Raw genomic sequence first — 27,413 nt, 5'->3', positions numbered from 1 at the left:
AGTTCCAGTCTCTGTAATGTTCAGGAGATCTTGGCCAGAAGGATTCTCTTCACCTCTTTCTTGAAGAGTGCCGTGGAGGAGATAAGCCTCGTTTCCGGAGGGAGCGCATTCCAGATCCTGGGTGCCATTCCTGAGAAGGAGCGCTTGTATGTTTTTTCTTTCCGGAATCTACTAGGTTTCAGAAGTAGATTTTTTGTACTACGATTGGATCTCGACCCTCCTGATATAGACAACTTTTGCGCGAGGTAGTTGGGTGCTTTGTGGTGCACCGCCGAGTGTGTCATTATTGCAATTTTTAGTTGAATTCTGGCTTCAAAAGGCAGCCATTTTAGAGATTTTAGGTCTGGGGAAATATGCGAATGTTTTCTCGAGCCAGTAATGAGTCTCGCAGCAGCGTTCAGGGAGGCTCTTAGGGGTGCTGTTGTGGATAGCGGGAGTCCGCTGAGGGCCACAATTCCGTAGTCTATGCGAGGGATGACTAAAGCTTGTACAGCAGTTTGGAAGTCTTTGGCAGGGAGGAAGGGTTTGAGTTTCCTCAGTGTGTTGATATGGAAATTAGCCCCTTTTGTGGCTATGCTAATGTGCTGTTGCATGTTGAGCTTGGCGTCAACTGTGATGCCTAGGGATTTCGCTGAGTCCACGATAGTAGGTTGGACATTGAGTGCTGTTAGGTTATTGAGCCACGTTTGGGTGGTGGAAGTTTTCGCCGGGGGTGAGATGAGTAGGAACTCAGTTTTCAGCGCATTTAGTTTGAGGTGATTAACGGCCAGCCAGGATTGAGTGTTGCTAAGTGTGGAATTCAGTAGTTTGATATCTTCCGGGGATTGTAGCTTTAGGTAAAGTTGTGTGTCATCGGCGTACATATGGAATTGAACATTGGATGCTTGGAGCAAGGTGGCGAGTGGTTCCATGATGAGGTTGAACAGTGTGGGGGAGAGGCAGGATCCTTGTGGGACACCTAGGTCTGCAGGCACTGGTTTAGATAGCACATTGTCGATCTTGAACTTCTGCGACCGGTTATGAAGGAAAGAAGCAAACCATTTGAGAACAGTTCCCGAGAGACCCATTCTAGTGCTTAGCAGCTCCAATAGGTTCTCATGTTTGACCGTGTCAAAAGCTGACGATAGGTCAAGAAGGATGAGGAGACAGGAATCATTGCGGTCAAGGATTTGGAGGGCGTCATCAATTATGTGTGTCATAGCTGTTTCCGTGCTATGTTTCGCTCGGAAGCCTGATTGGTGAGTGTTGAGAAGGTCAAATTGGTCAATGTGTTTTGTTAGTTGGATTTGGACACATTTCTCCAGCAGTTTGGCCAGGGTGGGGATATTGGTGATAGGCCGGTAGTTGTTCAGGTCAGACAGATCAGCTGTGGGTTTCTTGAGTATAGGTGTGACTTGCCCCACCTTGAGGGAGTCTGGGATGAGACCTTGTTGAAGAGAGCTGTTGATGATTTTGGTCCAAAGAGGGAGGAGCAAGGGGGTGAAGTCTTTTAACGCATTAGCAGGTAGGGGGTCTGTGAGGTGATTAGAGGGCTTCAGGGTGCAGAGTAGTTTGTATATATCTTCTTCCGTGTAGCTGTCGAAGTGCAGCCATGATGCATTGTTTTTAGGTTGAATGTTGGACATTCTGGTGTGATTGGGGAATCGGCTTAAGTCCATGACGAGGTCATTTCTTATGTTGTCGGTCTTTTGCTTAAAGAAAGCAGAGAAGGCTTCACAGTGTGGGGTGTCGCTTGTTGCTTTGTTTGATTGTAAGGGTTGTGCCTTTGTTTGAGTCTTGATTAGTTCGAACAGTTTCCTTGGCCTGTTTTTTGCTTGGTCCAGTAGACGGCTAAAGAAGTCAGACTTTGTGCACTTTATTTTCCTGAAATAGTCATTTCTCTTTTTTTTAAGCGTCTTTAGATGCAGTGATGAGGGGTCAGATCTCCAGGTACGCTCTGCCATTCGCATAGTGCGCTTGTCGTCATTGAGTCTGCCATCGTACCAGGGGTTAGAACTTTTGTTGGAGACTCTCTTCAGTTGCAGTGGAGCGACTTCATTGACTATCAGTTTCATAGAGTCAAGGTAGTGGTCGGTCAGTGCTTGGGCATCCGAGACACCTGGAGGGGGGAGGAGGAGATTGTCGAGGTGGGGAGGGAGTGTAGTGGGGTTAAGACTCTTCATGTCCCTTTTCCAGATTTTGGATTTGGTGGGCTGAACCGGGTTAGGTTTAACTTTTTCGTTAATAGAGAAGGTGATAATGTGGTGATCTGACCAGTCACAAGGTTTGATCGCCTCCAGTTTGGTGGAGTCCTCCTTGGCGATGATGAGATCGAGTATTGCGCCTTTGTCGTGTGTTGGTCTATCAACTATTTGGGTGAGGTCAAGCGCATTAAGGAAAGTTTTGAGACTGTTCACCTCTGTGTCTTTCTGATCATTCCAGTGGAGGTTGAAGTCACCCAGGTAGATTTGGGTGATCTGCCGACCGGCATTGGAGGTGATCGTGTCCATGAGTTGTTGGGTGAATATGAGGTTGTCGCCAGGCGGGTGATAGATGAGATGTAAAGCACAAACTTGTTTGCCCTCGCTGGTGATATCGAGGCAGAGGAGTTCACAGGAGGTGAGGGAGGGGGAGGCAGCTTTAGTGACGGAGAGGTTGCTCCTAAAGATGCATGCAATTCCCCCGCCCGTCTTGACAGGCCTATCCAGTCTAATGATGTGATAATTGGGGGGGACTAATATGTCCATTATCGGGGTAGAGGCTTCAGTAAGCCACGTTTCCGTCAGAATGGCTAGGTCCAGTTCCATTGCTGAGACGAGATCAGCGATGTCAGAGGAGTGTCTTTGGGCCGATCTGCAGTTGAGTAGGATGCATTTGAGTTTGGGGGTGAGAAGGGTGGTCGAACCTTCTAGAGAGAGGGGGATTTTTCTGAGGTTGCTAGGGACGGAAACTCTGTTGCTATGGGTTGGGAGCCTCAGAGGGTTTGAGTGAGTTGTGGGTATGGGGATGTGTGTGTTGGATATGTGTTTTACAGGACCTGGGCCATAGGAGTGTAGGAGAGAGCAAAGGTCGCGGTCAGACAGTGAGTTGAGGACACGGCGGGGGCGGTGGGAGTTATTGCGAACGGGGATAGTCGGCCATCTCGGGGATCGTTTGAGGCGAGTGTATGTAGGGGGGGTGCGTCGTTTGTAGGGTAGTGGGATGGTGGGAGGTAGGCTGGGCCGTGAGAGGAGGATGTCTTTGATGTCGTGGACATCCTTTTTGACTTGTAGGAGATCCTCTTTGAGTTGTTGGAGGGTAGATAAGGTCGGGTCCAGAGGAGTAATGGAGGTGGTGTTGGTGGTGAGAGCGATTGGTGAGTGGTTGAGTAGTGGGCTAGAAAGCGGGCAGGGTATCGGAGGGGGGGATATGCTGGCGTTGTTGAAGGGTTCTGCGGTGATAATGAGTGGGATGTTATTCGGAGTGTGGGCATATTTGTGGACGATGGGTGTTGGTGGAGTAGGTGGAGAGTGTGAGACATAAGTGGTGTCAACAGTGGGAGACGGTGTAGGTGAGTTAAAGAGAGAGTGAAGGCTGAAGACAGTGGGGGTGGCAGGAGGGTAGTGGGGGCTGAGAGTGGGAGGAGGGGGGGATGTTAAGGTAAGAAAGGCGGAATGTTCCGTGGGGGTGTCGTGAGAGAGAGTGGGGAGGGAGCTGGGGAAGGAGATGGATCTGCCTTGGGGGGGAGGGAGAGGGAGGGGAGATAAACTCCGTACAGTGGCGTATTCAGAAGCGTTCGTGGGGGGTGTAGCGTGGGGGGAAGGGGGCGTGGGGGAGTCGAGAATGTGGGTGTATCGAGGAGGTATGGGAGGGGGTGTGCACACCTGGGTATTGAGAGTGGGGGGGAACGAAGGGTAGGATTTGTCATTGCGCGTGCCGTTCTGGCGCTGATCTAGGTAGGAGGTGTTGTGGGTGGGGGTTGTTATGTCATGGGAGAGAGGGATGGGGGGGGTATGAGTGGGGGACGAGGTGGGGGTGATGTTAGAGGGGAGGCTAGTGTATGAAGGGGAGAGATTGGTGACTGCGCTTGGGGAGCGTGGGGTGGCCACAGCGGGTGGGTGATTGTTTAGGGTGCTGAGGGAGGAGGTGAGGTGCGTATCGATCCGGCGCTGAGCTATGTTAGTAGTGTTGTGGGTGGGGGCTGCGTCATCGGGGGTGATGATAGTACAGGTGGGGTTCTGGGTGGTGGTCCGCATCTTGGAGAGGTGTTCTTTGAACTTGGGGAACAGGTTGTCTAGTATTTCCAGGTTCTTGTCCGTGGATTGAATTAGGACAATCCCGTTATTGTAGATGGTGATGGTGGTTCTGCCATGGAAGAGTTGGGAAGGTGTGATTGAGAGGGTTATACCATGAGCTGTTTTCCTGGTGGCTGAGACGGTAAGTAGGGTTAGAAATGCTTTTCTCCATTGGGCTATGCGTGAGGTGTGGAAGATGAAATCAGTGTTCCGGGCTCCATTGCCCGGTGAGAAGTAGGAGTCAGCCACGGGTGTTTCAGGGTGCGACCTCAGGAAGCTATGTTTAAAACGTTTAGCTGCTTTTTTGGTGAGGGCGGGAGGGTAGTTGATTCTGTATGTGTGCTTACCGATGAGATCCATGTTAGGGTGGCTGTAGGGATGGGTGTGGGAGAAAAGACGACAGTAATCAGTCAGCCGTTGGGCTAGAGGGCACAGGAGTGACGTTAGTGCGTGGTCAAAAGTAGCCAAAAGAATAGAGGTAGCAGTCGAGGCAATCCAAGGTCAGGCAGTGCGTAGATGCAGCTTACACAATGTACAAAATTTGAGAGGTAGCAAACCATTTAGGTGGAGCCAAATTGACACAACATAATGTACGGAATAGTAGCGGTGTAGTCCAGGTGTCGAGAATGGCTGGGTGCAGTTTGCATGAGGTAGACGAGATGGTTGAGGTGGTACTCAGTGATACAGCGAGATGAAAGTAGTATACAATAATAACCATATAGTTGAGGTAGATAGCAGTGTAAATGAGGTAATAATCAGTGCATCATAGTGATAAAGTGAAGTGAAAGTAGTTTAACAAGATAACCAGCTAGTTGAGGTAGCTATCCGTGAGAGAGGGATCACAGTGCTATAGGTGCAACTTACAACATATACAATATACAACTAGGACTAAACTACTAATGGAATTACTAGATCCAATATAGGTGCAGACGACTTACAGCAATGAACATTATGGCACTGGTGGGCAGCCGATAGAATATGAGGTAGCAGTCAGTGCCCTATCGGCAGGGAAAAGTGACAAAGGGTGTAGGTTACATTGGGTGTAGAGTACCAATAGTCATATCGTACTTCAGTAAAGGTAGTCACTAAGCACGTCAGGAGCACCAGGTTATATAGAGTGCAAAATACCCAATGTAAAATGATACTGCAGTACGAGGTAGACAATTAAGCACACGTATATTTAAGTATAGAGCTATGTAGAGACTGTGGTACCGATAGTTATTGATAGCCAGGAAGACTAGTCCATGCAGACCGCCATAGAGAGATAGAGTAGTAGTCTAGCTATGGCCGCCACGAGGGGAGGACCGGGGCTCCAGTGAGCAGTGACTAGTCCAAGATGGCCACCCGATAGAGAGACTGGACAAAGATGGCCGCCACAAAAGGGTGAGGGAGACAGTAGTCCTCTCTTTGTTGTAGTTGCTCTGTGGACAGTTTCACTTTCAAGCTGAGCAGATTCTACCTTGCTGTGAGGGCGTCTTATCTCTTGCAGGAGCCTCGTGAGCATCTGGTGGCACAGGAGGTGATTTATAGCCTTAGATTTTATTCGTTCTCTAGTCCCCCGCCATTTTGAACAAAGGAAAGGGGTATAGGCGAGTTCACACAGAGAAAAAAACTTTTTTTTTACACCTATTTTTACTCACGATGAATAGTTGAGGTTAGCTCTCGCTGTCTGCTGCGAGAGAATGACCGAGTGAGTGAGTCCCCTCTGTGTCTGCAACGGGACAGGGAGTGAGGGGTGCAGGTGGGGCGTCCACCGCCGCCCAGGACTGTAGGGCTCCCGATGCAGCAACCAGCGTCCCCAAGCCCCTCTCAGCCCTACAGACCGCTGGTCATCCTCTGCTGCGGTGCGGGCGGGAGGGGGTGATCCGTTGCGATGATTTCGTCCCGCGCTGGTCCAGTGCAGCAATCAGCGCCTCTGCTGCCGACGAGTGGGAGAGGGGTCCGGTGTTTGTCCCGCTTTGGTCCCGGTGCCGGCCATCCGCTGGGGCGCCTCTGCTGCGAGGCTGCAATCAGTGCCTCTGCTGCCCATCTCCGCCCCACAGACCGCTGGTTTTTCCTCTGCTGCGGCACGGGGGGGAGGGGGTGTTCCGCTGTGATTGTCTCGACCCAGCGCTGATCCCGGTGCAGCAATCAGCGCCTCTGCTGCCGGCGAGTGGGAGAGGGGTCCGGTGACTTTCCGCTGGGGCGCCTCTGCTGCTGAGCTGAAACGGCGGAGGGTGGGGAGGGGGGGGTATGCTGGGGTCTGCAGTCGTGACTCGTCCAACGCTGGTCCCGGTGCAGCGTCCTCTGCTGCCGTCGTGAGGGTCGATGCCTCCCAGAGTGTCCACCAATATTTACTTCTCTTCGGGGTGGGGGAGGGGTCCGGTGTTCGTTCCGCTCTCTAAGCTCCGGTGCAGGCTGATGGGGTCATGGGGTAGCAGTTACCACGTCCCGCGCCACTCAACCCTCCGGGGCCGCTTGGGCTTCTCTGCTGCGAGGTGTGCCGGGGCTTCTCTGCTGCGATGCGTGCCGGTCACGACGATGGTCCACGTCCCGAGCCTCCCTCCGGCGCTGCTGGGACTCCTCTGTGGTGCTGGTCGGTCATCCTGTTACTTTTAGCGGTTAAACCTGTTACTCTTCATCCTGTTACTCTTGATGCAGGGGTGCTAGCAGGGATATACCCGGTTAACGGACCCCAAGCATGGGGAGCTCCTTCTGGCAGCTCCTCCTAGGCGGCCATCTTGCGGATAACTGCAGTTACAGGTAAGTAACGCATTTCTTCCTGTGCATTTGCATTAACCTATTGCAGGTCATTACAAAACGGGATTTGTTGCAGACGTCCAACATCTGCACTAAAGAACTGATACTGGAATGCACTTTCTGTGCGGTCTGTGAAATTGTAGTGTTGATCACCTTTTACAGTGGATTTTTGCCTTAATTTGTACATATTCCCATGTAGATTGTAAAATTATTCTAAACTTAAGCCCTGAAAAGATTGTGCATTTGACTGAGCATGAACAGGTAGCTAATCGTAGTCTGCACTTTCAAACTTGGCCAGGCTTTCTGGTTGTTACCTCCATCGCACCACCACACTGATCCACGTCATTCTCTTCAATGTGCAACTCCTTCTTTCCATTCTGTAGGAATTACTCCCAACTGTTAAGTTTCGCATTGTGGACCTTGCAGTGTTTGTTGTCCTGACTGTTAATTTTGCTTTTGATTGTTTGACAGACCCCATGGGAAGGCGGTTTATTTAAACTACGGATGCTTTTTAAGGATGATTATCCCTCTTCACCTCCAAAATGTAAGTTGTTCTTGGTAGAATGCTCCTGCTTTGTTTTGTTAAAGGTATTAAAGCCATGGCACAAGGAACGTCTGCATACTTTTTGGTCTTCATGTGCATCTTCAGGCAAGAAATGTGTAGTAATGAGGTCCACGCAGGTAGGATGTAGTTCAAGATGTTTTATTGTAGTCAGTTACAGGTTCTGTAGAGCAGCCCCATCAGGAGCAGCCTGCCTGCTACTCAGCCTGTTCCCAACTGTCACTCCCAACCTCTCGGGCACCCAACATTCCAATTGCCTCATCACTCCAACATTCTGTGCAGCAAACATCCTGGCTGAGCAGTGGGTGTAAAACGCATAATTGTAAAAGGTGGGACTTGGAATTTTCTTTTTCGCCCTTCTTTTGTGAGTAGTGCGAACTTCCACAATAAGGGCTTTGCAATTTTAATGTTTTAGTGGCAGTGAGTAATTCTTTGGCTATCGCAATTGCCTCCATCTTTGTGTGACAAGAGAGACTCAGCCGACTTAAGATGCTGGGGGGTGTGTGTGTGTGTGTGTGTGTGTGTGTGTGTGTGTGTGTGTTTTGACTGCATAGCCTAAGTGTACAAACAAAAGGTGTGATTGACGTCGCAGACCACTAATATACCTCCAGTGGGTGCAAGGGTCCAGTTTGCTCCAGCAGCGCGGTCTGTGCATATGGGTGCATGTAATCAATTGATGAAGGAAACAAGATGGTGAAGGTCAGCAGCTCGTGAGCTGTCGTACTTCCTCCCAGCCTTACCATATGGTACAAGAAATGTCTCGAAATACCTGGTCTCTTATTATGAGAAGTGGATTTTATTGAAGAGAACATCTGATAAAGAAAACATTCCATTACTTTTAGTAGTAATGTATGTTGTTTTTGAATTGTATGTTTTTAAAAACATCAGTGGTTTAATTAACCCCTTCAGTGCTGGCCACGTTCAGCGGACGTCGCGTGCACTATCTCGGTAGTGCTGCGCACGTCCGTTGAACGTTCCGGCCTCGCCCGCGCAATAGAAAATTCCGCACCAGCGCGGAACATTCAGCGCAGCGGAGGGGTTAAGAGCACTCTTTTTGAAGGATGGAAGTTTCGACGGTATTATATGGCCCCCTTTGCATGATTTACTGTCTCTGGTTTCTTTAATGTTCCAACCTACTTTTATAGAAGGAAAACTTAGGTGCCATGGGTTTTTGTTTTGACCTTTTATTTGTAGTTGCATTTTTTCGGATATTTTGAATTTAATTTTCCCCAATACTTTTTCTTCAATTTGAATAATAGTATTCAAAAAGTATAGAGTCCCCTGTGATTATTAGGTTACATCTAGACGCTGCTTAAGGTGCCTCTTGTTGAAAGATCTAATTGTATGTAATCTTTTATCATATACTTTGAGTGGGTTTTGGGTCCGTCCACATTGGCATTTTGTGTTCCCTTTTTAGCCTCTTACTTGAGACCGTTATCAATCACATCTTAGAGCAGCCCACATGTGGTTGGCTCTCATTTTGTTGCATTGGCTGTTGCTGCATCCTACCTCCAATGGAGTTTTATATTCTTCCGCTCTCTGCTACACTCCTGCCCATTCTCTGCCAATCTGGTGATCTTGCCTCTACACTTCCTCCTGATCTTTCCACACTTTCTAAGGTACCCCACTCCCCCCCCCTCACACGTGAAGTGCTCGGTCCGTTGCACACTACTCATCTTGAACTGTTTTGTACTAAAGTGTTCTCTTTCATGATATTTGCTATAAACTAAGCTGTTGCGAATCCATTTTCTCTGTACCACAGCCAGGACGTATTGGTTTCACCTGTACATGTTTATTAATGTAGCCAAGATTATCTCTATGGTTCTAGTATTTATTCAGAGTTTTATATAGCGCGAACAAGATCTTTACAGATATCGGAGCGCTTAACAGAAACAGGGGGGGAGGGCATAAAGGGGGTGACGCAACATAATATTGGGTAAAGTATAATATTCAATAGCATGATCAGATAGCAGTCATGGGCTGATAAAATACCAATTAACAATCAGGTAGACGATAATATAAGACGGTGCGGAGTCTTTGATCCAACTACAATAGAGATCAAGAGAGCTTAGGCTATAGGGATGGCTTATACCAATTTCTAAGAGTTACAGAAAACCAGGGGTAGCGATATCAAGTTTCAGCAAGCTGACGTGTACAATATAGTAATAGGTAGTGAGAGAGTAGCATAATAGGATCGCAATCAAGTGAGAATGATATCATTAGACAATCAGATAGCCACAGATACAAAAGCGGTGCAAAGTCTCAGATCAACAACAATAAAGTTCAGGTGAACTTAGCCATAAGGATGGCTTTCACCTCTTTCTTGAAGAAGGCAGTGGAGGAGATAAGCCTGGTTTCAGGAGGGAGTGCATTCCAGATCCTGGGTGCCATTCCTGAGAAGGAGCGTTTGTACGTTTTTTCCTTCCGGAATCTGCGAGGTTTCAAGAGTAGATTTTTTGTACTTCTATTGGATCTCGCACCTCCTGATATAGTCACCTTTTGAGTGAGGTAGTTGGGTGCCTTGTGGTGTACGGCCGAGTGTGTCATAACCGCAATTTTCAGCTGTATTCTGGCTTCAAAGGGCAGCCATTTCAGGGATTTCAAGTCAGGGGATATATATGAGTGTTTTCTTGAGCCAGTAATGAGTCTCGCGGCAGCGTTCAAGGAGGCTCTTAAGGGTGCAGTTGATGCTAGGGGGAGTCCGCTGAGGGCCACAATTCCATAGTCTATGCGGGGGATGACTAGAGCTTGTACAGCAGTTTGGAAATCTTTGACTGGGAGGAAGGGTTTAAGTTTCGCTGCAACGAGGCCGCCAGAAAAGTCAATTCTGCCGCCATTACCGGCGAGGAACAGAGGCCACGCCCACTTGCAGGCCACGCCCACCCGCCCGAGTATATAAACGCTGCCGACAGCGCGACCCAGTTAGAACAAAGCTACTCCTGAGGCGGAAGCCGGGAGACAACAAACGCACCTTTTTAAAACTTATTTCTTGTGTCACTGAATGATATAAAACTGTATTTTAAACCTGCGCACTCACCCTTCAGGCATCTCCTCCTGGGTTAGAAGTACGCTGAAACAGCGAACCTTTCGCTGCAACGAGGCCGCCAGAAAAGTCAATTCTGCCGCCATTACCGGCGAGGAACAGAGGCCACGCCCACTTGCAGGCCACGCCCATCCTCCCCCTCTACCTCCCTTAAGGATGTGCATTCATCGGACGCGCAGCGGACGGGCGCAGCGGGCGCGCCGTTTGCGCGCCGAAGGCGCGCCTAAGGCAAGCCCGTCTTCGCCCGTCCTCGCCAAGTCATCGCCTCTCGCCAGACCTTGTCATCGCATACGCTATGACGGTAAGGAACTCCTACTTCTGAACCCCTACCAAAAATGCCCTAACACCACTGGCATCCTAGGTCTTACGCATTTACAATGCACCCACTGCCACTTCTCCACCAACGCACCCACCAGGGTACGGTGTGACCTCCCTAATACTACAATATCGCCACTAAGGATATTCCAACTCAACTGCAGATCCCTCGTTAAACACCACCCGGAGGTGAACACGCTTCTTCAGGAAGAAAACCCCGACGTACTATTTCTATGCGAAACATGGCTCCAAGATAGCTCGACCACCATCCCCAATCTATCACTCCCAGAGGAGTTTAATCTGGTCACCATCAATCGTGATTCACGCGGTGGCGGCATTGCCATTATCTATAAAAAACAACTGACCTGTTCCTTTGTTAAGGAACCTCTTCAAGATTGTGAATGCGCCCAATTTAAAATTAGTGTGACCCCCCAATTTATGCTATCTGGCCTATACATCTATCGCCCTCCAGGCCAGGCCACAAAATTCATTAACGCCCTTCTCGAAACGGCGACAACACTCACCACTAAGTTCGCCAACTTCACCATCCTAGGTGACTTGAACCTACACTTTGATGCGACTGGTGACAATACCATCATTAATCTTCTTGCCGACCTCTCGGCTCTGCAACTTAATTCCCTCGTCCTCACCTCTACCCATATAGCTGGACACACCCTAGATCCGATCTTTTCTAACATACATGAGGCAGCAGCAGAAACCCCCATCCCTTTGGGATGGACGGACCACCACCTAGTTAAAATGAGTGTCCCGGCACCCCAACGTCAACGCAAAACCGAATCCTTTCAGAGTCTAAAAAGACCTTGGCACAAACTTTCCCCACCTGACTTACATGAAACCCTTGGTGAATTCCAACACGAGGCTAACCAGGATATAGACGCGATCTATTCTTCGTTCACCAACTGGATCAGCAACGGCCTCGACACTCTCATCCCAGCCAGGCCGTCGAAAGGACGCAATACACCCTCCAACCCATGGTTCGACGACACCCTTAGGACTATGCGCAAGGAGTGTAAAAAGGCTGAGCGCATTTGGAGGAAGCAATATGATAACCAGGACAAGGCGGTGTATCTATCCAAGCTCAAGACCTATCATAAAGCTATTAGATCTTCCCGTGCTTCTTTTTATTCCAACAAAATTAACTCCAATGCGAACCCATCCAAAATCATTTTTAAACTAGTGAAAGAGCTCCAAAGCCCTAGGACGCCCCCCCCAAAAATTTCCTCCCACGAGCAATGTGAACAGCTTGCAACCTATTTCATCGAAAAAGTTCAGAAAATTTATGCAACCTTTCCACAGACTGTTCCCCTCAAGGAAGTACCACTGACCACGACCCCTAACATCCTACCTTTGTCCCAAATCCCTGCCATCACCGCTGCAGACCTGACCAAACTAGGCAAGAAAGTGAAGTCTGGCTCTCCAGCTGATCCCATGAGCCCTTCTCATTTCATGTCTTCGATGGACTTCTTTTCATCCCCCATGCTGAACATCCTCAACCTCTCCTTCTCCACAGGACTCGTACCCATCGCTTGGAAACAAGCATGGGTATCACCGATAATTAAAAAACCCACCCTTGACCCCACCAAGCCAGAAAACTTTCGGCCTATATCCCTTCTCCCATGGATGTCCAAAATTGCCGAAACCCATGTCAACGAGTCTCTTTCGAAACACCTGGACAATCACGGAATCCTGGACCCTTCCCAAAATGGCTTCCGTGCAGGCCATAGTACGGAGTCTGCCCTACTAGCCACCACGGAGCATCTCCGGATGATTTTAGATGCCGGTCATAGTGCTGCGCTGATCCTCCTCGATCTCAGCGCAGCCTTTGACACGGTATCCCATAACATCCTGCTGAAACGTCTGGAGACGACCGGGGTGACTGGCCCCGCACTTGCATGGTTCCGATCCTTTCTCAAGGATAGATCATTCAAGGTGTCAGCCCCTCCTTACCTCTCTAAACCTCACCCCATCGCTCAGGGGGTCCCCCAGGGTTCAGCGCTGAGCCCCTCTCTCTTTAACCTATACGTCCAGCCACTCACGGACGTGGCTAGAGAATGGGGGCTCACGCTTGTATCGTACGCGGACGACACCCAGCTGGTTGTCACCCTCTCGGAAAGCCCGTCCCTCGTGGCATCCAACTTCAAAGGGGGTATGTCTGCTGTGGCCCGCTGGATGACGGACAACTACCTCCAACTCAACGCCGGAAAAACCGAGGTGCTCCTCCTGGGCCGCAACACCAGCCTTTGGAACGAGCACTGGTGGCCGTCATCCTTAGGCGACACCCCACTCCCCCAAAACTGTGTGAAAAATCTGGGAGTCTGGGTTGATGCCAACCTTAGTTTCCAGTCCCACACAAAAAAGGTGGCAGCCACCTGCATAGGCCTTTTAAGGAACCTCAGGCCCATACTTGGGCTCTTCGATGCCAAGGCTCGCCAGCTCATTATCCAGGCCACCATCCTATCACGCCTGGACTACGCTAATGTTCTCCTGTTGGGAGCTAATAAAGCGGAAACAGCTAGATTCCAACGCATTCAAAATGCGGCAGCCAGAACGCTGGTTGGCCTCCCACGGAGGTGCTCAGCCAGAGCCACCATCCGCAAGCTCCACTGGCTACCCGTGGACCACAGAATCCAATTCAAGGCCTTAGTCATGATCTTTAAGATCGTGAAACTGGGAAGCCCCCCTCTGCTTCGAAGCCTTGTCCAACCTTACGTTCCTGGTCGTGCTCTTCGCTCTGCCAACCAACTCCTCCTGTCAATCCCTAGGTTTCGACTTTGCCGAACTGGAGGCCGCTCCTTTGGGGTCCTTGGCCCCAAACTGTGGAACGATCTCCCCCTTAGCATTCGCACTATTGACTCCCTCCCTGCTTTCCGTAAAGCAATCAAGACTCACCTCTTCCCCGCCGCCTAGTTTCTCCCTCCCCCCCACCTCAGATTAGTTTGTCTGTTCTTAGCGCCGGGACACCCCTTTGCCGGGGTAGCTGTTGCGCTTTACCAAATTCAGAATAGAATAGAATAGAATAGTTTCCTCAATGTGTTGATTTGGAAATTACCTCATTTCGTTGCTTTGCTAATGTGCTGATGCATGTTGAGCTTTGGGTCCAGTGTGATGCCTAAGGATTTCTCAGAATCCACGATGGTGGGTCGGACATTGAGTGCTGTTAGGTGATTGAGCCATATTTGGGTGGTGGTAATTTTCGCAGGGGGTGAAATCAGAAGGAACTCAGTTTTCAGAGCATTTAGTTTGAGGTGATTGTCGGCCAACCATGATTGGGTGTTTCTAAGTGTGTAGTTCAGGAGTTTGATATCATCCGGGGATTGTACCTTTAGGTAGAGTTGAGTGTCATCGGCATACATATGGAAGTGTACATTGGATGCTTGGAGCAAGGTGGCAAGTGGTTCCATGATGATGTTGAACAGTGTGGGTGAGAGGGAGGATCCTTGTGGAACGCCTAGGTCTACTGACACAGGCGAGGACAGCACATTGTTGATCTTGAACATCTGAGACTGGTTATGTAGGAAGGAAGAGAACCATTTGAGAACAGTCCCGGATAAACCCATTCTAGTGTTTAGCAGCTCCAGTAGGTTCTCACGTTTGACCGTTTCAAATGCTGATGAGAGGTCGAGAAGGATGAGGAGGCATGAATCATTGTGATCAAGAATTTGGAGGGCGTCATCAATTATGTGTGTCATGGCCGTTTCCGTGCTATGTTTCGCTCGGAAACCTGATTGATGAGGGTTGAGGAGGTCAAACTGGTCAATGTGTTTTGTTAGTTGGAGTTGTACACATTTTTCCAGCAGTTTGGCCAAGGTGGGGATATTGGTGATAGGGCGGTAATTGTTTAGGTCAGACGGGTCCGCTGTAGGTTTCTTGAGTATGGGCGTGACTTGCCCCACCTTGAGGGAGTCAGGGATGAGACCTTGTTGAAGGGAGCTGTTAATGATTTTGGTCCTGAGTGGGAGGAGCATGGGGGTGAAGTCTTTTACAGCATTAGCAGGTAGGGGGTCTGTGAGGTGGTTAGAGGGCTTCAAGGTGCCGAGCAGTTTGTGTATTGCTTCTTCGGAGTAGATGTCGAAGGTCGTCCATGATGCGCTATTTTTAGGCTGAGTGTTAGACATTCTGATGTGGCTAGGGTTTCGGCTTACATCATTGAGGAGGTCAATTCTTATGTTGTCGGTCTTTAGCTTGAAGAAAGCAGAAAAGTCTTCACTATGTGGGATATCGCTTGTTGTGTTATTTGATTGTAAGGGTTGCGGCTTTGTTTGAGTTTTGACTAGTTCGAACAATTTTCTTGGTCGGTTTTTCGCTTGATCCAGCTGGAGGCTAAAAAAGTCAGATTTCGCACGCTTGATTTTCCTAAAGTAGGCATTTCTCTTGTTCTTGAGCGTTTTGCGATGCAGTGATGAGGGGTCAGCTCTCCAAGTGTGCTCTGCCAATCGCATAGCACGCCTGTCTTCATTGAGTCTGCCGTCATACCAAGGGTTCGAATTCTTGGTGGAGACTCTCTTTAGTTGTAGTGGGGCGGCTTCGTTGATTGAGTTCATAGAGTCGAGGTAGAGGTCAGTCAGTGATTGAATATCCGAGGCGCCAGCAGGGGGAAGGAGGAGACTGTAGGTGTGGGGAGGTAGGGAGTTCGGGTTAAGATTCTTCATGTCCCTTTTCCAGATCTTGGATTTGGTGGGTTGAGCCGGGTTAGGTTTGACTTTTTCATTGATAAAGAAGGTGATGATGTGATCTGACCAATCACAAGGTTGGATTGCCCCCAGTTGGGTAGAGTCCTCTTTGGTGATGATGAGATCGAGTATCGAGCCTTTATCGTGTGTTGGGCTGTTGCATATTTGGGTGAGGTCAAGCGCATTAAGGAAAGTTTTGAGACTGTTCACCACTGCGTCTTTCTGGTCGTTCCAGTGGAGATTAAAGTCACCCAGGTAGATTTGAGTGATCTGCCGACCAGCGTTGGATGTGATAGTGTCCATGAGTTGTTGGGTGAAGATGAGGTTGTTCCCAGTTGGGTGATAGATGAGATGTAAGGCACATACTGGTTTGCCCTCGCTGAGGATATCGAGGCTGAAGAGTTCACAGGAAGTGAGGGAGGGGGCGGTGACTTTAGTAACGGAGAGATTGCTCCTAAAAATGCATGCGATTCCCCCGCCCGTCTTGCCGGTTCTGTCGAGTCTGATGTGGTAATTGGGGGGAACTAGTATGTCCATAAAAGGCAAGGAGGCTTCAGTTAGCCACGTTTCAGTCAAAATGGTTAGGTCAAGATCCATTGATGTGACGAGATCTGCAATGTCGGAGGAGTGTCTCTGGGCCGATCTGCAGTTGAGTAGGATGCATTTGAGTCTAGGGGTGAGAAGGGTGGTCGAGTGTTCTAGAGATAGGGGGACTTTTCTGAGGTTGTTGGGGACGGAGCTTCTGTTAGAGTTGGGTGTCTAAGGGGATTTGTGAGGATTGTGGGTATGGGGAGGTGTGTGGAGGTTGTGTTTTATCGGACCTGGGCCAAAAGAGCGAAGGAGGGTGCATAAGTCGTGGTCCGACAGTGAGTTAAGGGCAAGCGGGGGGCGGTGGGTGTTGTTGCGGGCGGGGATAGTGGGCCAGTGCGGAGAGAGTTGAATGCGAGGGCCTGTGGGGAGAGTGTGGTGATTGTTGGATACGGAGGTGGTCGTTGTAGGTCGGTGTTGTCTGGAGGGTGTGTAAAGAAGTTCTTTGATGGTGTGGAGCTCGTCTTTGACTTGTAGGAGGGTGGATAGAATCAAGTCCAGAGGTGGATTTGGGCTAGTGTTTGAGCTGAGGGCCATGGGCGAGTGGTTGAGAGGGGAGCTGGGGAGCGAATTTGGGGCGGAGGGGTGGGGTATGCTGGCGTTAGTGGAGGGCTCTGCGGTAAAAGTGGGTGGGGTGGCATTCGATGGGTGAGCGAATTTATGGGCGAGGTAGGGGGAGGGTGGGAGGTAAAGGTGGGGTCATCGGTGGGGGCGGCGCTGGAGAGTTGTGGGATGAGTGAAGGCTGCAGACAATGGGGGTGGTAAGAAGGTAGTGGGGGCTGAGTATGGGGGGGAGAGAGGGGGATGTTAGTGTATGGGAGGAGGCGTGTTCTAAGGGATTAGTTGGTAGTGTGAGGGAGTGGGGAGTGAGAGTGGGGGGGGAGATAGAGTGGGAAAAAGATATGCCGCGGGGGGAGGGGGGGGAGATAGGCTCCGGGCGATGGTGGGTTCAGCAAGACTCGTGGGGGGAAGGGTGGGTGGGGGTATGAGGGATGTATGAGGGGGAATGATCTACGTCAGAGAGTGAGGGGTGTGGGGGGTTACGTCGTGTGTGTGACTAACTATAACACTGGGGGGGGATGGGAGAGGTGTATGTCATTCCCCTGTTGCAATGGGAAAGGCAGGATATATTGAGGATTGGAGTTGGGGGGTGTTGTGCAGCTTGAAGTGTGCGGAGTGGAGGCCCGCCGATTGGCGATGTGTTCTAAGAAGGTAGGGAATAGGTTGTCGAGTCGGTCAAGGTTCCTATCAGTGGCTTGGAATAGAATGGTCCCATTGTTGTAGATGGTGATTGTGGCTCTGCCTGGGAAAACTTGGGATGGGGTGGTAGAAAGCGTTAGGCCATGAGCGGATTTACTGGTGGTGTGGATAGTGAGAATGGAGAGGAACGCTTTCCTCCATTGTGCTCTACGTAGAGTGTAAAAGATGATGTCTGTGTTCATGGCTCCATTGATCAGTGAAAAGTAGGTGTCCACACAAGGGTTTCAGGGTGTGCCTTCAGGAAGTTGTGTTTGTAGCGTTTGGCGTTTTTTTGGGAGAGCTCGGGTGGGTAGATTTTGTAGGTGTGCTCGCCTATGCGTTCCATGGTGGAAGAGGCGTAGGTAGAAGAGGGGGGGAGTGCGTGAGATTGAGTTTGTGCGGTTGCGGGGTTGTAAGCCTAAGTGGTAAAGGTATGGGCAGTAGGTGAAGATGACTAGTCTAAGATGGCCCCCCCCAGTGGTGAACTGTTCAAAGATGGCCACCAGGATAGCATATATGGAGCCAGAAGTAGTCCTTTCTCTATTTTTGATCTGTCTTAGAGAGATAGTTTCCCTTTCAGGGGCAGATCGACTTAGTCCGTCCTCTGTGTTAGGTGGGGAGGGGAGAGATTAGATTCCATGCTGCTTGGAGGCGAGGAGGGAGACTTATCTCTGTTTTGGTGACCTGTGACCACGTTGGTATGCAGCTTCATGGTCATCTGGTGGGCAGTGGAGGCGATTTATGGCTCCAGTAAATGTTCCCCGCCATTTTAGGTAAAGGAGAGAGACAAGTAAAAGAATCATCATGCCGCGTGGCTAGTTTGTGAGCAGATAGCTTTGTATGTTTCAGGGCAAAGAATGCAGCGCCGGCAAGCTCAAGATAGAAATTAAAGAGTGTGCATGTAAATACCTTCAGGACTGTCAGGCTGCGCTGAGGCTGTCCAGATCAAACGCCAAAATCACATTTGTAATGAGGCAAATCTTCATTTCCAGTTGATTGATCATTAAAGAAGTAGGAAGAACTCTTATGATGGGTGTTTGTTTTCTTTTATTTCGAGCGTTTCCAGGGGGGGGGGGCTAATAGACTCCTTTCTTCCGTGTACTGTCACAGCGCGATCCTTCCAGGGACCGCCAAGCCGTGAACTAGCCGACCCGCCGCTCTAATCCTCCAAGCCCCGAGGCCCCAGGTCGCTCCGCTGTATGCTACTCCTTTTGAACAGTAATTTTCAATCTCCATTCTAGCTCTTATACCAACTTTCCTTAACGCTTATTTATTAGTGATGGAGAGAATGCATCTCTCTTTTAAGATGAAATAAATGAAATTTTGTAAATTGGCCACTGTCCTCAGAAATGCTTAAGGTCTTTCAAGGGGGGTTATGCATTACCTTTACTGTGGACGAGGTAGGTGATTATCATTTTCACCTTTTGGTCTCCAGTCTCAGTAGCTTACATCCGATACAGTTATTGGCCCGGGCTCTACACACCACAGCCAACCTGTTTGTTGGCCCTAAAATCCCATAATTTTGTATATATAATGACCATTATCAATGCTAATTTGAACTAACCTGCCATCATTGATTTTCTTATTGGAGTTGACCGGCAACAACCTACCCATCTTGATTTTTGTTTCTCACTTGACTTCTGCCCCTTTTAATTTTAACGAGCACCCGGCACCTCCCATTGGTGGACCCCTATTTACCATAATTCCCAACAACTCTTTTGTTTCTGCTACTGCCTTGTCATCACTTCTTCGCTGCACCAATCTCCCTTCTCCTGTGCACTGGAGCGTAAAGGTGCTGATGTTGCTGCATTAGTGAAGGAATGTTCAGTTTTTGATTTTGCGCTAACTGTTGGCATCCTTACAATGTCCTAGCTTCACTGACCAAGGAGAGACTCTAACTGGGTTACCAATCTGTAATTCTGTTTATGCATCCCCACTACCATTAACTTTGGTGAACAGTTGGAAGAATGGTTTGACACTCTGCCATGTAATGTGTATTTCTTAAATCTACACATCTGCCCTTTTCCCTCCTTTATTTCCAGTGTTACTATTTAATCCAGTTTGGTACGACGATATGGCTGGGGACAGTGTAGTCAAGTCACCGGTAGACGGAACATAATTTCTGTAGTAGGGGGATCTCTGTGTATAGTCATAATCTAGTGAATAGTCCCGCCCATATGCGTGGACTCAGGAGCAATCAAAAATAATCTCTTAAGGTGTTGAAAAATGCAGAACTGCACAGACACTTAAGAGAGAATTAAAGACAGATAATGCAGCCTATATCCACAGGCTACACTGTCCAGTACTTCAACTAGAAATTTCACCAAAAATCCACAAACAGGACCCTGGAGCATTGAGCTCTCCCTTTTGGGATTTATTTTTGTGATTTCTCACTTTTTCCAAGTGTTTTTTGGTACTTTGTTCAAAGTACTTTGGTTAATTCTTCTTTGGTGTGCTTTTGGGGCAGTCTTTTTGTCGAATATGCCTGCATTATTTGACAAATGCCCGGAGTGTTCTAGGAAGAAGGCCAAGACTGACCCACATGAAGTGTGTATCCTCTGCCTTCCCTCCTCTCATAACCCTTATGAGTGTGAGATCTGCCAGGGATTTACAACCAGGACCCTGAGAGACAGAAAGAAGATCAGGCTCCAAGGCATGGAGGAGAGAAGACTGCAAGCACGAGGTGGGTCTGGAGGGGCTTCATCTGCCCATGCTGAGGCCTCTGGGGGGGGCTCCCTAGAGGCAGGAAGTCCAGCAAGCGTCCCCATTCTCCGTCGGCGGCGATTGCACCGACTACGGCGTCGAGAGGGATGACTACAGTCTGTTCCCCGTCTCCCCAGGGCTCTGGGTCGAAGCGGCATAGACGTTCGACGTCGAGGGATCTGAACAGACCGCCGTCTACATCACCGGTGACTGTTTTGTCGTCATCGGCGTCGTCGTCTCGACAGGTGGCCCGGCGTCGGCGCTCGCTGTCGTGGCGACACCGCTGTTCACCGTCAGCGGAAAGGAGAAGATCGTCGTCGAGGGGATCCTCAGCGTCGTGGCGCAAGAGATCGCCGTCGTGGCGCAAGAGATCGCCGTCGTGGCGCAAGAGATCGCCGTCGTGGCGCAAGAGATCGCCGTCGTGGCGCAAGAGATCGCCGTCGTGGCGCAAGAGATCGCCGTCGTGGCGCAAGAGATCGCCGTCGAGGCACAGGAAGCCGTCGAGGCGAAGACTATCGACGTCGAGGCGGTGGAGGTCGCCGTCGAGGCGGAAGCGTTCGCCGTCGAGGGACAGGCGTTCGCCTTCGAGGAAGCGCAGTTCGACGTCTGGTCGCCGTTCTTCGCAGGAACGGCGCAGAAGGAGCTGCCGGTTGACCAGCCTCAACCGCTTCCTCAGAGATCGGTTTCCCTGCCCAGGTACCAGACTCCTCCGAAGGGGACCCCTCGGCCGAGGGGACCACCCAAGCCACAGTCTCCTGTCCCGTTGGAACCGGCAGGACGACCAAAGCCACGGAAGTCGCGATCCTGCTCCGGACGGAGAGGGAGGTAGCACAGTAGTCACAGATCCTCGACGAGGTCGAGACGGCGCCACAGGAGGCGCGGAACACGGTCCCGCACGGGTTCTTCCGGGACGAGGTCCTACTCCCCGACCTTGTCAGACTCCCCGGGGACTATGGTGTCTCCCGTGGATGACATCAGCACTTTCCAGGATGTTCTCCTGAGGGGTGCAGCGAAATTAGGAATCACGGTGACGGCTCCCACACCTACGACGTCCGTGATCTTTGAGACACTTCACAAGAAACATTTGTCTCGCCCTCTGCTGCCGCTCGTGCCAGGCTTGGTAGAGCCAGCGGAGGAGCTGTTCCTTACGCCTGCAGTAACGAGAACTGCTCCATCCCGTCTGCTGAAGAAATATAGGGCTCCGGATTCCGACCCGGCTTTTCTAAGGTCTGACCCGGTTCCGGACTCCGTTATAGTGACGGCAGCCAGAAAACAACATTCTACCTCTCCGTCTTCTACCGTGCCTCTGGATAAGGAGAGCCGATGGATCGACTCTAATGGCAGGAAGGCTTGTGGGACAGCAGCTACGGCCATGAAGACCGCTAGCGATACGGCTCTGCTGGGACAGTACGATTGTTCCCTGTGGGAATCTCTCCAGCAGTTCACGGAACTCCTGCCACGAGACAAGAGGGAGGATTTCCTAGAGATCCTGAAGGAAGGGATGCTGGTTTCGTACCAGGTTATCAGCGCGGCTGCGGATGGTTCCCTGTTGGCGGCCCATGGTTACTGTCATGGGACCAACCAGCGACGCCATGCTTGGCTCCGGCTCACATCACTCAAGCCGGAGGCCCAGCAGCGAGTGGCTAATCTGCCCTTCTCAGGGGAGACCCTGTTCGGAAAATATGCGGATGATGAGATGGCCCGCATGAAGGCGGAGGCAGAGACTGACGGCTGTGGGCTTGGAGAAGTCCAAAGAAAAGAGCCTACCGCCCGTTCCAGAGACTGTTCGGGATGCAGGGCCGAGGGCGAGGACAGGCTTCGGGACAGCAACAGCAGCAGTTCCGGAGGCCCTTCCAGAAACGCCAGAAGGGTAGAGGTCATCAGTCCTCTACAGCGAACAAGGGCGCGGCCGGGTCTCGACCCTGAGCTGTTACTTCCCCTTCATCCGTTACCCGCTCCGGTGGGGGGGAAGCGTCCAATTTTTTCTGGCAGAGTGGAGAAAAATTACTCGGGACAAGTGTGTGCTGAATATTGTTTGCAATGGATACAGTCTTCGGTTCACCGGCCCGCCTCCATCGATCCCTCCAGTCAGCTCGCAGTTTCAGCTGCGCGAGCTCCAGGCGGAGGCCGATATCCTGTTAAGGAAAAGGGCGATAGAAGACGTACCTCCTGTCTCAAAGAGGAAGAGGTCTGTACTCCGGTTCTTTCTGGTCCGCAAGAAGGACAAGAACGAGTTCAGGCCCATTCTGGATTTGCGACAATCAAACAAGTGGATTCGCAGAGAGAAGTTTTGCATGCTGTCGTTGCATCAGATTTATCCTCAGCTGCAACAGGGAGACTGGCTGTGTGCCATAGATCTTCAGGATGCATACTTCATGTGCCCATTGCACACAAACACAGGAAGTTCCTGCGATTCCAAGTCGGCGCCAATCATTATCAGTACACAGTACTGCCATTCGGATTGAAATCTGCGCCCAGGACATTCTCGAAGTGCATGGCAGTGGTAGCCGCACACCTAAGGAAAAACCGGGTGTTTGTCTAACCGTACCTGGGCGATTGGTTGATCAAGGCCTCCTCCTTCTCGGAAGCTCAAGCACACTGCCGGAAGACGTGCGTTCTCTTGAACAAGCTGGGGTTGCACATCAACATGTCCAAGTCTGTCCCGACTCCGGTCCAGTGCATACAGTACTTGGGAGCCTCCATCAATACGCTGTCAGCAAGCGTGTCTCCTTCGGAGGAGAGACGGTTATCACTCCTTCGGAAGGCTCAGGCTCTTATGACCGCTCCATCTACAACAGTGAGGACGGTGTCTTCTCTACTGGGGTCGATGGCCTCTTGTATCTTCCTCACGCCACACGCACGGCTGCACATGAGACCATTGCAGGAGTGCTTGGAGGATCTGTGGGATTAGAAGAAAGGATCTTGGGACGACAAAATACGACTGTCTCTGCATGCTCTTCAGTCTCTGAAGTGGTGGTGTTCAGCGGAGAATCTCCTGAGAGGGGTTCCCTTCCACAAGGACATTCCCACGCAGACTATTGTGACGGATGCGTCTCTCCATGGCGGGGGGGGCGCACTCCGGAGACCTACAGATTAAAGGGACGTGGTCCCAGATGGAGTCCACGTACCGCATCAATTTCCTGGAACTCAGAGCTGTTCACTTGGCACTGAAGGCTTTTCTTCCGTCCTTCCGGACCAACTCGTTGCTTGTTCAGACAGACAATACGACCACGATGTATTACCTCAACAAGCAGGGGGGGGTCGAGATCGCGCACTGTCGCTGGAGGCGCAGGCGATCTGGCACTGGCTTCTGGCCAGAGGACTGACTAGAACGGCCACCCATCTACCAGGTGTGCAGAATGTTCAGGCAGACGCACTGAGCAGACTGATCCAGGAAAACCACGAATGGGTCATAAATGACGAAGTACTAGGAGAAGTCTTCGCAAGGTGGGGGGACTCCAGACGTAGATCTGTTCACCACTGCCAAACAGCAAATGCCGAGACTTCGCCTCCAGGTACTACCAACCAGGGACGCTGGGGAATGCGCTATGGATCAACTGGTCGAACAGCTTTCTGTACGCTTTTCCACCCATTCCCCTGATTCCGGCGGTGCTCATCAAACTGTCCCAGTCCAGGGCGCGGATGATCCTGATTGCCCCGGAATGGCCCAGACAGTGGTGGTTCACGGACCTACTTCACCGGTCGCTCCTTCCTCACATATGGCTGCCGTGCAGGCCGGACCTTCTCACGAAGTTCGGGGGGCAGATGTTGCACCCCAACCTCTCGTCTTTGAGTTTGGCGGCATGCTCCTGAGAGAGTGCAATATGGCCATCTGAATCTACCAGAAGATTACATGGACATACTGAAGGAGGCTAAGCGACCTTCCACTAGGACTTCTCATGCTTACGAGTGGAAGAGGTTTTGCATCTGGTGCAAGTCGAAGAACTATGACCCAACGACATGTAAGGAAGATGTCATCCTTCCATATCTTCTACATCTGGCGCAGTCTGGCCTTAATGTCCATTTCATTAAGGTTCATCTGGCTGCTTTGACTGCCTACAGGAAATGCCCTTCACAGACTTCCTTCTTTCAGATCCCTGTGATCAAAGACTTTTTGGAAGGCTTGAAGAAAGTGTTCCCTCCTGTCCGGCTTCCTTCGCCTTCATGGGAATTGAATGTGGTGCTGTCCAGATTGATGAAGGAGCCTTTTGAACCTATTCATAAGGCTTCGTTGCAGCACCTATCCTGGAAGGCGGCGTTCCTCGTGGCCATGTCATCGGCCCGCAGGGTGAGTGAAATTCAGGCGTTGTGTTGCCAAGAACCTTATACTGCATTTCATGCTGCTAAGGTTATGCGTACTCACCCTAAATTTCTTCCTAAAGTTATATCTGACTTTCATGTTAACCAGACCATAACTTTACCTACGTTTTTCCAGAATCCTTCCTCTCCAGCGGAAAGGTCCCTGCATTCCCTGGATGTCAGGAGGGTGTTGAAATTTTATCTGGATAAAACCAAGGATATTCGTAGGTCGGACCAATTGTTTATCAATTATGGATCAGTCAGGACAGGTCTTGCTACCTCTAAACAGTCCATTTCTAGGTGGATTGTGTCCTGTATACAGTTGTTACCAAAAAGCTGGTAAGACCTTAGGGGGTAAACCTAAGGCTCATTACACCAGGGGCAAAGCTGCCACGACTGCTTTGCTCCGTAATGTTCCAATTGCAGAAATCTGCAAGGCGGCCACTTGGAAGTCGGTCCATACCTTTGCTAAGCATTACTGTCTGGACACTGATGCCAGGGCAGACGATCAGGTTGGGCAGGCTTCGCTGCGAAATCTGTTCGCACAGTAGTGGTGTTATTTCTCTTTTCTCCACTGCCGCTTTGGTGTGGGGATGGGCTTGCCATTCTATTCACTAGATTATGACTATACACAGAGATCCCCTACTACAGAAGGAGTAGTTTCTGTCCTGTAACTCCAGTTCTGTAGTAGGGGTATCTGTTATAGTCATAAGCGCCCGCCCTCCTCCCCGGTGGAGAGAGATATTCATGTAAGGAATGCTACAGGTCTGGCGTGTTACGCCTTCAAAAAGAACTGAAAGTAAAAGGGACCTGCAGTGTATTCTGGGATACTGTGAAGTTCTGGAAGGTTCTCTTAAAGGCACAGTATGCTGTTTTGAGCCACATAATGGCAGCCTATGGGGCTTGTCTGTCCAGGTCTTTCTCTCGATCATTCCAGAGGGTTTTTGCTGTTAAAGCAAGGGAAATCTGGACAGGCTTTGCTGTTTGTGGATTTTTGGTGGAATTTCTAGTTGAAGTACTGGACAGTGTAGCCTGTGGATATAGGCTGCATTATCTGTCTTTAATTTTCTCTTAAGTGTCTGTGCAGTTCTGCATTTTTCAACACCTTAAGAGATTATTTTTGATTGCTCCGGGGTCCACGCACATGGGCGGGACTATTCACTAGATTATGACTATAACAGATACCCCTACTACAGAACTGGAGTTTTGCAGCGTGAATCTTTCTGGATTCACTATGCTGTGCATTATTCCGCGGTCTTGTGGTTGGGTCCGGATTCGTAGTCTTTTCTTTGTTTTTTTTTTTTTTTTTTTCTCTTTGCCCAGGTGGGCGTCGGCGTCACACCCCCTTTGGGTGTATTTCCGGTGACGTCGGCATGCTTCCTGCGGAAGCTCCCACTCTTGGGCGCCATCTTCAGATTCTTTTTTTCCGCGGTCGGGTCTGGATCGTTCCCGTTTGGGCTCCAGACATTTTTGGAGAAAGAAGAAAGAAAATACAGAAAAGACGAGGAGAAGTCATCTGAAGACTCCAGGGGACTTCACCGACGAAAGACAAGCAAAGATAAGGCGTTTTCCATCCAGATCTTCGACGACCGTCGACGAACACGCGACCAGAGAGGCCCTGGACGCTCGAGGATGGACAACACGCCGTTCAAGTTCTGCCGTAACTGCCACCACAAGTACGCGCAGAAGGACCAGCACCCGGTATGCAACCTTTGCCTACCGGTGGACCACGAAAGCGGAGACTGCAACGCCTGTTCCGCCTTCACCCCGAAGACCCTTCGTGTGAGAGAGAGGCAGAGGGTAGCACACGCCGCCCTGCAGGGGAAGGCCCCGACCCCGTCGCTCTACGAGCTGGGGATGTCCTCCGAGGAAGAAGACAACGCTGCCGCCGAAGACGACAGCTACACGGTCGTAGAGACCGATTACACGAAGACTTCTGACAAGGTAGGAGACTCTTCGGCCCCCAAGAACCCGAGAGACTCTGAGTCTCGAAAAATCGAGGGCAAGACCCCGAAAGCGCCGACGCCAAAAAAGGCGGCGTCCGCGACTACTCCCAGGCCCAGCGGATCCTCAGAGAAGGAGTCCCCGGCGCCGAGAGCTGCTGATCAGCAGAAGACGTCGAAAATCGTCCCCGAAAAGGATCGATCGACGAGGGAGAAAGACCCGAAACTGTCGACGACGACCAGAGACCCGATATCCGGTTCGACGTCGAAAACTTCGACTCCGAGAGGCACGGCGACGAGCCATCCGTCGAAGAGAGCGGCGGAACCATCCGACGCGGAACACGCGGCCGAGATGGAAAAGAAAAGAAGGCGCCTCGAGGCAGAAATGGAGAACTTCATGCAGCGGAAAAAAGATTTCGACGCAAGGATGAAGGCCTTCACGATCCCTCACAAGACCAAGCCACCAGTGCTGGAGGCGGTCGAGGAGGAAGAAGAAGAGGTCGCCGAAGTCACCGAGCAAGACCAGGACGTCGAGGTGTTCGACGACCAGGAGGAGTACGAGAATCCCCACGAGAGCTACAGCTATGGGGAGGAAGATGAGGGCAGGACAGACACAGAGTCGGCGCCCTATGACCTTCAGGAGGTAGATTACATCGATGTCGACACCGACAGCCCGGAGGAGGTGGTCGACACCTACCCCTCGAGGCCCTCGCCGCCGGACGACATCGGGGCCTACAACGCGGTGATACAATCTGCCGCAGCAGCTTTCAAGCTCAAGCTCGACGAAGAGAAGCAGAAAGCAGACTTCCTTCTGGAAACATTGCTCCCAACACAAACGAGGAGCCAGTTCCTCCCGATGCTCGAGAGCGTCTTGGCTCAGGGGAAGGAAGCTTTCAGGGAGCCCGCAACATGCAAGGCAGTAACTCCCAGAACTGAGAAGAAGTACAAGCATGCCGCAAAGGACCCGGCCTACATTCAGGGCACGGTCTCCGCAGACTCCATTATCACGGCCACAGCAAGGAGGAGGGCTAACGTACC

General features: G+C 50.7%; 1 protein-coding gene across 2 annotated transcripts in view; it reads left to right on the top strand.

Moving 5' to 3' along the window:
- UBE2I (ubiquitin conjugating enzyme E2 I) overlaps positions 1-27,413 on the top strand; it is a 210,087-nt gene that overhangs the window by 163,599 nt on the left and 19,075 nt on the right. For both annotated transcript variants that reach the window (XM_078664939.1, XM_078664938.1), the window contains exon 5: positions 7,464-7,536. In XM_078664939.1, coding sequence (XP_078521065.1) covers positions 7,464-7,536 — 73 coding nt within the window. The remainder of the gene's footprint in view (positions 1-7,463; positions 7,537-27,413) is intronic.

The sequence above is a fragment of the Lissotriton helveticus genome, chromosome 10, assembly GCF_964261635.1.
Source record: "Lissotriton helveticus chromosome 10, aLisHel1.1, whole genome shotgun sequence".
Lineage (NCBI taxonomy): Eukaryota > Metazoa > Chordata > Amphibia > Caudata > Salamandridae > Lissotriton > Lissotriton helveticus.
Note: the sequence above shows the minus strand (reverse complement) of the source record. Positions and strands in the feature narration are given on the sequence as shown.